At 32.9% G+C, this 12,821-nt stretch overlaps 1 protein-coding gene across 1 annotated transcript in view; it reads left to right on the forward strand.

The window, feature by feature from the left end:
* The first annotated feature begins 117 nt into the window (after positions 1-117).
* LOC106101161 (metastasis-associated protein MTA3) overlaps positions 118-12,821 on the forward strand; it is a 55,494-nt gene continuing 42,790 nt past the window's right edge. Inside the window, exon 1 of the mRNA XM_013280295.1 lies at positions 118-433. Coding sequence (XP_013135749.1) covers positions 406-433 — 28 coding nt within the window. The 5' untranslated portion in view covers positions 118-405. The remainder of the gene's footprint in view (positions 434-12,821) is intronic.

Consider the following 12,821-nt stretch of genomic DNA (forward strand, 5'->3'; position numbering starts at 1 on the left):
TACAAACACATGACATTAACGATAATCGGTCGTAATGAAACGTTCGTGAATGAAACATTTTTTTTATTTTTAGGACATAGTAAATTATATTTCAATTGTAGGACATGATTTGTAAATTAACTTTGGATTTAATTTAATACAACAATAATTTAGTTACAATAAGTGAATATAAAATTAATGACATGTCATTGCTTTGTTTTAACAGCAGGAAGTTTATGCCAAAAAGTGCGACTGCGCACTGGCCAAATTAGTAGGTAGTGTGAAAGAAAATGGCGATCAGCGAAAGGCGTCCGGAGTTAACGTGATGAAAAACATTGTTAAAAGCTCAATTACATAGTGTTATAGTTATTAATTGTGTCAGATGTAGATTAATTAAGTGTTAATGAATAGTGATTGTGTATAAAAATGGCTGCGAATATGTACAGAGTCGGCGGTAAGTAACAATAATTGGTTATTTTTGTTGAAGCTTCGCCGGTTCACCGCCAGCCGACTAGCGGTGCTTTGGTTTGATTGTCGTACCTTTATTAATTGCTTACATTAATTAGATCATTTAGATTTAAACCTACAATATTATTGAAATATTAGTAAAATTCGCGGCAAAACTGTGTTTATGTCTGAATTAAAGTTTATTTTTCGTAAAGTTTTATTTTTTTACCAAATTTCTTCAAATAGTACGATTGCATTGCACTTAGCTGTCGTTGTATCGGCTCGCGTATCTGCGTGCGTTCGTGAAGATGTACACATGAGTAACATTGCGCCTTTTTAACAAACTTATTTACAAGTTTTTAATATTTTTGTTGAGTATTGACATGAGATTTTAGGTTATATAAAGTGTTGTCAAAACATTTTTTGAAAGTATTCATAGATAGATGTAACGTTTTGGGCTGTATGTGGTAGTGATTAGTATTGTTTGAGATTTAGTTAGTGTTTGCGATCTTGTGGACAGTTGATAGTGACGGCGTTGCAGCGCTGTACGCGGTCTTTGGTACCTCATGTGCCGCGTTCGGTGGTTACCGCGCCGAATGCTAATTAGCTCTTCCTATTATACTACTTCCTATTACTAAACATCGTGTCACACAGCTTGCAAATATAAAAATGTTTTCAATTTTACCATATATATTAGAAGAAAAATAATGTACTTTACCTTTATTTACTAGAGTTAAAACTTTATTATAAATTATAATAATAGTCTTATAAATAATACATTTGAAATACTGAAACAAATCTTATTGTATTAAATTCAATGTACAATGTACAAATTGAAACCATGTTTTGATCTAAGTAAATGTATGTATGAATATACATTATCTCTACCTTTTAGTTATTAATTGCAAACTGCGAAAGATGCTTTAGTTTATTAATGTAAGAGGAAGCCTTTTAAATTTTACTCATCTAAATATTTACATTGTATTATGACATTAGACATTAAAAACATAGATAAGTCAAAAGAATAGCTTAAATAACAGTATTAGGGTCTTCTATTATACTTACCAACATTCAAACATGAATGGATACTAAAAAGGATCACTTAGGTGTAAAATTAATGAACAGAATCTACTCTAAATGGCTATTTATGTACGAAAAACCACAAAACATGTCTAAAAATAGTGGAATTTGCACTACAATCGTAAGAAGTAAACTTGCTTCTATAGTAATATCTGAATTTAGAAGTCCATTCATAAGTGCTGTTAACTTTCCCATAGATAGTTTTGAATGGTACTATTTCTGAAAGTCTAAAAGTGTCAACACAGTCACAATTTTGTGATGATTGTGACAAGTAGTTGTGATAGATGACCACTGAGAGCATTGATGACTTCTTCGGTTTCCGGATCGCTCATTTGAAATCTTTTATTATATATAAAAAAAGTAAGATGAGAATTGAACCCAGACTATGTTACAAGGTAATCAAGCAGTCACTGAGCCACTGTGTACTGTGCAATGTTTTTTTCTGTAACAGCTCTCGGTAGTTTGAAGTTCATTGACCTTATTTCAACACTTTACATATTTCAAGACATAGCTGTTATGCTTGTCTCTTTTCTTTGAATTCTTATTTTGCATTTTCTTTATGTACCGTTACAAGTGAGACAAAACTGTAATGATTAAGTCTTTATTTTCTGTGATGTACAAGTTACATTTAGTAAGAATTTAACTTGTGTAACTTATGTTCCACTAGCTTTTGCCTGCGACTCCGTCTGCATGGAATTAAAAATAACAAAAGTCAGTAGCCTATGTGTTCTTCCAGACTATCAACTACATCTATACCAAATTTCATCGAAATCCGTTCAGCCATTTACGTTACAATCTCTAACAAACATCCATCTATCTATCTAAACTTTCGCAATTATAATATTAGTATGATTATAGAAGATTTATGCTTAGCATATTTATAACGAATTGGAATGTTAGTTATGAGTGTGGAAGGGTACAACGGTAGAGGTAGACCTAGAAAGGGATGGATGGATTGCGTGAAAGGTGACATGATCAAGAAGGGAGTGATGACTGAGATGTTGTGTGATAGTTATGTAAGGACAAAAATCTGACGCTGACCCTACAGTAGTAAGATAAGGTACCTGATATCCAACTCCTTTTTAATTAAAATGCAGCATGCATGTATTTTGATGGTATAGTGGTTAATGAACCAACATGCCATGTCCATTGACAATTTCAATACATCATGTGAATTATAGTAAAATATTATGTGAAACACAACAGAACAATGTGTCAACAGTCATAAGTCATGAACTAAAACTGTTAAGATAAATATGCTAAAACATAATTTGTTTTCCATAATTATTAATCACAAGAGAATTAATTTCTAATGAATATATCAATAATAACTAAAAGAATAATATTTACCAGTACTCGGTATGTGTTATATACCCATGTTGTATATTTATGATGTATTTTATAAACATTCAAACTAAAAATAACCTAATAGTTTCTAAATATAAAGTGTTGGTTTTGTAGTTGTGTGGTATATAGAAAATGTACTTAGCCAAATTCACAGATTCTCAAATTTGTTTTCTCTAGACTCATGGCCTCGCTGATTTTTTTTTTATCAGCTTGGTTCTAAAGTAGTCTCAGATGGAGCCTATCTTTCTATCTTTAAGGGTCTCCATAAAACTAAAGCAAAATCATAAAGTTTGTACCAAATTAGTGTTGAAAAAAAAATGTTCCTATGGGTCCTTAAATTAAAACTTAAGCACCTTAAGTGACCTCTTAATTTAAGGTATTGATAGTAAAAATGGTGTTCATTGAACCATGTGTGAGTTTTTGGAAAATATGCGAAATAGTGACCTCTAAAGTAATTTGGTTTGTGGTTATAATTTTTTTTCATCACTTATCTGCCATATTACACATTTATTTCCTTTTATTTCACTAAGCAACACTACAGGGTTTTTTTAGACTATTGATAAAAGGAGCACTTTAAAGCTTAGTCATTCTGGAAAATCGCCAATAAGTTCCGAAGATACATCGCCTATCCATTCTTTGAAATAAAAATGTATTTACTAATTAAATGATTGGCTTGTAAAATCGGTTATATATGTACATTTAGATAAGGGCATTAGGTAACTGTTATCGCAAACACGTCATCCAAGATGTAGGAGAGTTCCGTTATGGCATTGTTTGTCTCATAGAATTATAAAAATTACTGCAATCTGATGTTAAGGGGTAGGCAGGATTTAAAAGTCCAATTTGCATGACAGCTATACGTTTCTTCTGTTTTTTGTCACGGAAAAAAATTTGAATTAATCAATAAACATCCCATTCTCGTCGCCACTTTTATATATGAAAAATACCACTTAATTCATTAATAAGAATTATTGAGAGCACACTTATGTCTAGTACAGATCCAAACAGCAAGAGAGTAATCAAAGGAAGAGCGAGACAGATACATAGGAAAGAAACCTTCAGAAATGAGTTTGATATCTCATAATTTTTTGTACGCGTTGAATATTAAATGGACATTGTTATAATAGTAATAATTATTAGTTGTAAACCAAGGGGGCGACTCGTCGCGGTGATAGGAACTACTTGAAACACGACTCCCCACATCTGTTCCCCTGGTGCCGCTGAACTAGGAGCATTAAAATGTTACTAAAACGTAATAGCTACTAGCTACCTTATAAATTTGTTACATCTAAAAGTTATAAGATGAATCCTATTGTGAAATATGTATCTGCTTTGTTAATATTTATAAAATAGCTACAATTTCTTCATCGTAAAAATTTACGTGTATTTAATAGTACATATCGCATCTTCTCGTGTATTGTACAGACTAGTGGTCCTTCATTCGAAATTCGATTTCATACTTCATACTATTATAAATGCTTAAGTTTAGATGGATGGATGTTTATTTGTTAGAGTTTGTAACCTAAACAGCTGATTTTCGATGAAATTTGGTATAGATGTAGAGAATAGTGCGGAAACACATAGACTATATTTACATTTTTTTAATTCCACGTGAACGGAGTCGCGGGCGAAAGCTATTATAGTTAAAAGTAAATTCACCACAATGATTTTAACCGTCTCAAAACTCACGATCATTCGCTAGCGCATTTTTTTCACATATACTAATGTATACAATTTTAAATTATCAAAACTATCCCAAAAAAATAATAAACCATGTTTACTCATAACTGAAATATTTTACTGAATGTAATTTATTGGGTTTTTTTTTATATTCATAAGTACTTTAGGTCACGAGAGCCCATCTATCGTCAACGCAATAAAAAGACGCTTGCTAAAACAGGGGTTCAAATTAAATTAACATATTAAAAATTAAATTAATTAAACAGTTAAGTTTATTTATTGTTCCGCAGATAGCGTGACATGCTTTCACTCGTCGCGCCTCACGACACTGTGTTTCTTTAATTTTTCGACAATTTATACATTATTTTTTTAATCATAAGTGATCAGAATATCATTTCAAGTACATACTTATTTAAAATTGCACGGCAATACATTAAAAAACCTTTTATTAGCAAGCATTTTGAATTTATAGCAAAACGTTATATTTTACAATGAAAAAGTCAAATCATATGATGTCTATTATACCTATGAAATTAACTAGATTTTGCCAGCGACTCCGTTCTCGTGGAAATAAAAAAAGCAAGTAGCCTATGTTTTCTTCTAGACTATCTTCTACATCTATACGAAATTTTATCGAGATCTATTCAGCCGTTTAGGCTACAAATTCTAACAAACATCCACTAAACTTCGCATTTTTAAAATTAGTAAAATAGTAAGATATGTAATATTAATTTTAACTATAATAAACTAGCATTCGCTTGCAATTCAGACCACGCGAAATTAAAAAAGTAGCTTTTCTTTCCAGACTATGGTATCTTCTACATCTGTGAAAATTTCATCGAGATACATTCAGCAGTTTAGGATATAATCTCTAACAAACATCCATCTAAACTTTCGCATTTATAATATTAGTAAGACTGAATTACTGTTCATACAATAACTGTTTACTAAATGTTTATTTTTTGTTAGCATTTGTAGAGAAAATACTATTACATTAAATAAAAAACTCCTAGTGTAGTTATTAATTTTTGGGATAGTGGATCGTTTCATCAAAATTTACCCAAGGTTCAGGTCAGGTCACACTTAACTGAATTTAAGCCCTATTTCCGCATATATTAATTATCTAAGATAACCAACACTGATCTATTTATGTACAATAGTTGAATAACAAATAAATTGACGGCAACTGGTCGGTCCGGTTTAGTGTGACAGGACCAGTTTATTGTTCGGAAACGTACTTAGGTAAGCGACTTTCACCAGTGGTTGCTGGTGCGGCGGTAATTGCGAGACGCGCCCTCACACGGATCATTGTTGACCGACCGCGAACCGAGACCCTTGCACAGTCAAACGGAATTCTTTAAACGCACACAAACTTCACAACGCTTTTCATAGATGCAGATATAAAATTCGACCATAGCTAAGAGACCGTGAAGCTAAAATTCAATAGGTGTGTAGTTTTTTTATAGTATTCATTTACTTACTTTTGCTAAAAAAAATCATCTCATTTAAGCTCCTAAACGAGTGAAAGATAATATTACATATCTAGAAATCTATGCAAATTGTGCGGAAATGAAACAGGAGGAACGACAGGCGTCACGATCTTTTAAAAAGAACAAGAGATAAAAACAAAAAAAAGTAGTATATTGGTTAATACTGACGTTACAATCATTTCGTCGGCGTCGTAAAATAAAGGCTTTTTTCTTCAGAATTCGGCTTTAAATATCTGTCCACATGAAATGTAATAATAAATTTTTCAATTATTATTCTAAACGCTGCAAAATGGCATATCAAATAATTCGCCAGTATTCGTTGTTGAACTGCAATTTGACAACAACTTATTTGACCAAACTATCGCACAACTGTTGAGTCGCGCTTGCTTCCTATGAGCTTATATGGAGGTGAGTACACTACTCGATTTTTAGTTATACAATTAAACTGTTGAATTAGCTGCGAAACAATCGACAATCGTACAATAGTTGTGCGACAGTTTAGTCAAATGTGTGCACTCTAACCCTGCTCTCCTGTAAAATTGCCGATGTGGAGATCCGACTGTTTTACGACACGGACGATTTATGCCTACTTACATATTTCGGACAAAAGTTTTTATTCACGTCATTGGCTCGACTGTATTGTACATTATATTGTTATAAATGTGTATTAGATAAAAAAAATGGATATTCATTACTTACGTGAGTTTTTTATACGAGCACTTATCTAATAATTTATGTTTTTTCTTGATCAACCAATTAATTACGTTATTTTACAACGCTTATACATTTACACAAGGCGTATGTTGGAAAGTGAGGGATATACTATGGTTTTATCATCATCATCACCTCCCTTACCCAATCCTACTCTCGTAGGGTCGGTGCATCGGATTTTCGTTCTCCAAATAAATCTATCATCTGTCATCTCAGTGATCACTCCTTTTTTGATCATGTCACCTTTCACGCAATGCATCCATCTCTTTCTAGGCCTACCTCTACCGGTGCACTCTTCCACACTCATAACTAACGTCTTTCTTGTTACATGCGACTCATAATATGCCCATACCACGCTAACCTTTTACTCCTAAATTTCACCATAACGAGTACTTAACATCATATACAGCATGTTTTAAGATAAAGAATAAATTCAATATTTACTATGAAACAGAATTCAGTTTTACTATTATAAAACATCTGGTCCGATTGGATAAATCGATAATCGCTTTTTTAATTTTTTAGATAAGTCTTACTAAAGCTTTTGATGAGTGTGTATTTTAAGAGATTAAGGGTCCAATACATGTTAATGGTCGCGACAGCTGAAAATAAACTTTTTTTTAATCCACACGTAAAAATTTAACCAATGTCACATTGTATAAAATAATATCCACGTGGTTGCGGCTTTAAACCTATTTGATTGTCAATACGCTTGTTGTGGTGTAAGCCGCTAATTATTTCGACCACAATTTTAATAATTGAATTTGTTTTTAAAACTTGTTGATAGTTTATTTGTAAACAAACCGTAAGCCACGATTTATGACAGACGAATTTATTAAAGCGCGAATTCTGTTCTTATCGAAATACTAATTATTAGCTTTCGCACACGACTCCGTCTTTAAAAAACTTAATTTAGCCCCTGTGTTCTTCCCGTTTATGCACATTTATATGCCAAATCTCATGCAAGGTCGGTAGAGTCGCACTCAAGCTACCTACTAACGATCATCCGAAGAACTTTCCCATTTATATTATTAAGATATCGTTTTTTCTCTTTTTATAAGATAATGAGAGGGATGTCAAAATTCTGCTGTGCGGTTCACCTGTGATAGAAACTGCAATAAGTTTCCGCTGCATGTTATTGGACGTGAAATTCAACTTGCTTGTATTGGTGGTAGCCCGGATATTAAAAATCTATTGAGGAATTTGTTTTTATAGAAAAGGTTGTCGAAGAAATTGAATAAGACTTGAAATAGGGTAAAATTAGACATACGATAAATCATTCATACCAATTAGCTCTGGAATAATGGACGAGGGAAAGTAGGTTGTTTTAATAAGTTGGCTGGTCATGTTCGGTTAAATGACTGCAACCCGATTGACCTATAATTTTGAATAATCTCCAGTGCACTTGAAAACGGAATCCATTCTACAATTACGTTTTCATAATACTGCAATGATATTGATACTTTGTGATTTAGGCAACTTCTTGTAAACTAGATAACGGCCAATTTAATAAGATTCTTTTATTCTTAGGTGTAAAATGTGCTTACTAATGACTATAAAAGCAGGGTCAAACAATTAGACGTATCGACTGTCGGCGTTGATGTGCGAAGTGATCGAGTTTAAATAAATTCCCTGTGAATTATAGTGCGGCAATTTCTTCTGCTTAATTTCACTCTTGTTTATTTCTATTTCTAATCTAGTTTTAAGTCTTATCCTAAGCGTAAAATCAAGATATCATTTTGTTTTAACGATCTGTATTATAGTTTTATACTTATGGTAATTTGAATTCATATGAAAAAGTAATGTAGTGTGGTCTTGTTTGTATATTACTCGGTACGCACAGTTGTATGACGCATGTTTTTGTTGTGAATTAGTGTTTACATAGTGTTTATAGTTGTTGTACTATGTTTGTACATTTCCCGTGATTCTAGTATCTGATAATGCTCGTATACATTTGTTGTAGAATATAATTTTTATTTTTAATAACATAAGGAAATTAAGGTTAAAAGCTCCTGAAGAGCAGTTCCGCGCCCTCCAGTAATGTATCCAATCTAAATTTACAATACACTTAGTTATTGACGTGTTCCAAAAATACCAGCAAACTCTTGGCAAAACTGAACGGGCGTTAACATCGCTATCAGCCGCATAATACTCCAACTTATACATACCCGACGCTCGGCTCCGTCTATATCTACACAACTACACAGCATATAGCAACATCTGCATAGATTAATGCGCCACGCTCACATCTGTAAATCTGTCCGTGTGCTCGTGAGCGTATTGTATCGCAGCCGCGTATACAAGTATGTTGTTCTTACAGTCGCTAGGTCGCAGAGCGCTGCTACACTATATATTTTATGATTCGCTATATCATCTATGTGGTACGAGCTTAACAATCCGTGGATGATGTTTCTGTGTAGAGCTTTTTAATTTTATCTTCTCATTACGCATATGTTCGGAACTGGTGTTGTTTGTTACTACGTTTTTAAATTTAAAATTTTTGGTGTTGTTACTACGTTTTTAAATTTCAAATTCCATATTGAAAAAAAATCAATATGGAATACTAGTTATAGAACGCGACTCAGTCTGCGCGGAATTAGAAAAAAAATATTATTTTCCTAAATGTTCTTCCTGACTATGTTTTACATCTGTGCCAAATTTCGTCTAGATCCTTTGGCTTCCCTTATTTGAGATACCTTTTAGCAAACATACATCCATCGAAACCTTTGCATTTATAATATTACTAGGTTTCGAGAAAAAAAAACTGAGTAGCCTATGTGTTCTTCCAGATTATCCTCTACATCTATGCATAATTTCATCGAAATCCGTTCAGCTGTTTAGGCTACAATCTCTAATAAACATCCATTCATCCATCTAAACTTTCACATTTATAATATGAGTAAGATTAAGACTAATTAACTTATCATCTTGGATCTCAATTATTTTGATTTAATGTCGCCAATTTAACGTTACGAAACGTGAATGTACTTGAGGCAATATATCTTTGTTGCTTGCACGTTAGAGACCGCATTAACTATTCTACAGTACTGTGTATGCTGCTGCCGTCGATCCTTCTTGATGTATAGCACCGACGTGTTATCTTCCTAGTAAAACTCAGTTACAAAACAACATTAAAATGATGCAATTAACCATCGTAATAAAGAATCCAATCATACTTCATACTAATTCATTAATTAACTAATTTTACGGTTATATTTCACGTCTATTATTTCGGTGACGGCACCGACCAGTTTCAGACCCTGCTGGGTCCTTCTTCAAGGCGAGGGTTAATGTGGTTGTAACTTCATACTAATTATATATGTGAAAGTGTAGATGAAAGGATAGATATTTGTGATGATTTCGATGAAATTTGGCAGAGATGTAGAACGTAGTCTGGAAGAACACATAGTCTTCTTGCTTTTTTTTCCAAAACCTAGTGTATCATATGGTTAGTAATGTGTTCCACGTACTTTAGCTTTCTGTTATCACTTTAAAAGTTTTAGAAAGCATATAACCATATTTGTGTCCAACTTGAATGTTCATGTCCATCTTTAAAGACTCTGAGATTCGATCCGCAGTCTCCAGTGTTGGCGACAAGCCAAATAACCACTCTCACCGTGTAATATCTAAAACTAGTTATAAATAAAATAATTGTTACTTTCATTAATCATTACATCCCGGCTTTTAGGAAGGGTGGACAGGCTAACACATTTACAATATTCTTGTTTTTATGACAATTAGGTATACCAGAATAACCACAAATTTTCGTAACTCACTAAATACATTTTCTTACGTTGTAAAAGTCTTAAATATGTCTAAACTCCAGATCTCTTTTTAATTTTCTATTTCCAAAATATTACAATATTGTTACATGACACCTTCCCACCAAACCATTTCGTGGTTTGTAGGCGTCGAACCTTTTAGACATTTATACAGAATAGCATGAAAAATTACAGTGAAGTAAAGAAAGATATTACTAAAATAAATCTGTAATTTCGAACTTTATATAAACAATTTATCTTTGAAATACATTGAAAAGTATAAAGAGGTGTCTATGGTGTGAATAATAGAGCACAGCGACATCTATCTATGTCCATCTTAACCGTGGTTTTTAACAAAGCGAGGCGAGTCATTGTGCGCGTCGCGTGTTATTTTATTGCACGTAACGGTAAGCCGCCATTTACATCGACATCGGCCATGTGATATGGCGACCATGCGATCTCATAATGCTTCACTATGGGATCGCTATGCTACTGGCAAACGTCATACAGGTAATCTGCCATCCTTGGTGGCAATGCCAACTTCATACTATTTTTCGATAGACATTGGTTACGATTTGAATCCGATAAGTAAAATGTTATCGATCCCTTTTATCTAGTTTTTTGTTGTAGTACAAAACCAATTTATTGATAGCAAGGGAGTCGCCATCTGGTGATCTAGGTTAGTTCTAGGGGGTACCTACCATATATGATGTCTTATTCTACATCGTAGTTGTTTTTATATCTTTATAATTGTTATGTATAGGTCTATAAATATTTGCTCACAAATATGATCCTATAAACAGTAATAGACATCAACCTTCTTCATTTCTTATCGATTTTACGCCCACGCTCAATTATGTTGTCACCAAGCTATAGAAAGAGAAATATGTTTTTTCCACTGAGTCTGACAAACAACATGTACGATATAGAAACAAATTCACCTTTAACAATTCGGGCAATTATTATAAAGTACATTTTCATTGCTTAAACGTTTTAATTATCTTTTTGTGATAGATATGGTCGAATTTAACTTTACGAATCATACTAATATTATAAATGTAAAAGTTTAGATGGATGGATGTTTGTTAGAGTTTGTAGTCTAAACGGCTGAACGGATCTCGCTGAAATTTGGCAGTGACATATGCTACTCACTTTTGTTTTTTTTTTAATTCCACGCGGACGGAGTCGCGGACAAAAGCTAGTACATCATATTCACTACAAAGCAGTCGTAACCAGTTCATTGTATATGCTTCCTCGTAAAAATAAATGTACTTGTTAATGTAATGAATCATCATTTAAAGACTACGTTGTTATACTGGTTGTTTACGTAGACAGTGACAATAGAACAAGAACAAAAGTAGGCAGGACTTAATTGTATGCACTGTAATAGCCAAACAAAACTACTACGATTGCTATACGATAGTCGTACGCGTGAAGCATACATAGATATGATGATTATATTTGTCACAATTATTTTATACGTGAAATCGGGTTAGAGACGAGTAAGAGCCGGCGCACCTTTTCCTAAATATTTGCACCACTCTTGTGCGACTGTTGGTCTCGCAACCAATTCAACTGTTTAGCTGCACAACTAGAAAGTAGTGTGTGCACCTTCATATAAGCCTCATAGGAATCAAAGCGAGACTAAAAAGTTGTTCGACAGTTTTGTTTAAGGTGTGCGCACTTATAAGAAGACTTTAAGATTTGATAACCACACCTATTTTTTACATAGAGTTAAGAGTCAATTTATCACCAATTCGTACACATATATTCAAAATAGTTGACTCTTGAATTTTGTCTATTTTCAATTAATAATACCTATCCTAATTCCAGAAATTCGTCAAATTCAAAGTCAATGTTGAGTATTTAATTATTTAAATTAATTAAAATGAATATATCCTGAATCTGACGGTTTTAGTCATTTGTTTCCTAATTCATTCTGCTTTTGTGCCTGCTATGAGTTTCTTTGAATAAAAAATACATTGACAGTTTTTATTTATAATTCTCTATCGCATTGTTTCCTAGAAATTATTACAAACTAACTTACGTTACTCATCAATGTTTCCCATCGAGAGCAATATTTTCCTGTAATCGTATGTAAATTGATTACTATAAATATAACATTAATCCTAACCTAATCATTCATAGATTTTTTATATCCAAAACTGTAATAAAGATAACATTATCTTGCATATTCAATGTCTTTGAAACCGTTATAACTACTTCAAAAATAAGTCAATTAAGTCTTAGTAAGTAGTTCGAAGGGATTATTCCTGTCACCCCGCTCTGTCCCTACTTGAGAATAAAAAGTGTCGTCCGTCCCACC

Source organism: Papilio polytes, unplaced genomic scaffold, assembly GCF_000836215.1.
Source record: "Papilio polytes unplaced genomic scaffold, Ppol_1.0 DF824024.1, whole genome shotgun sequence".
NCBI lineage: Eukaryota > Metazoa > Arthropoda > Insecta > Lepidoptera > Papilionidae > Papilio > Papilio polytes.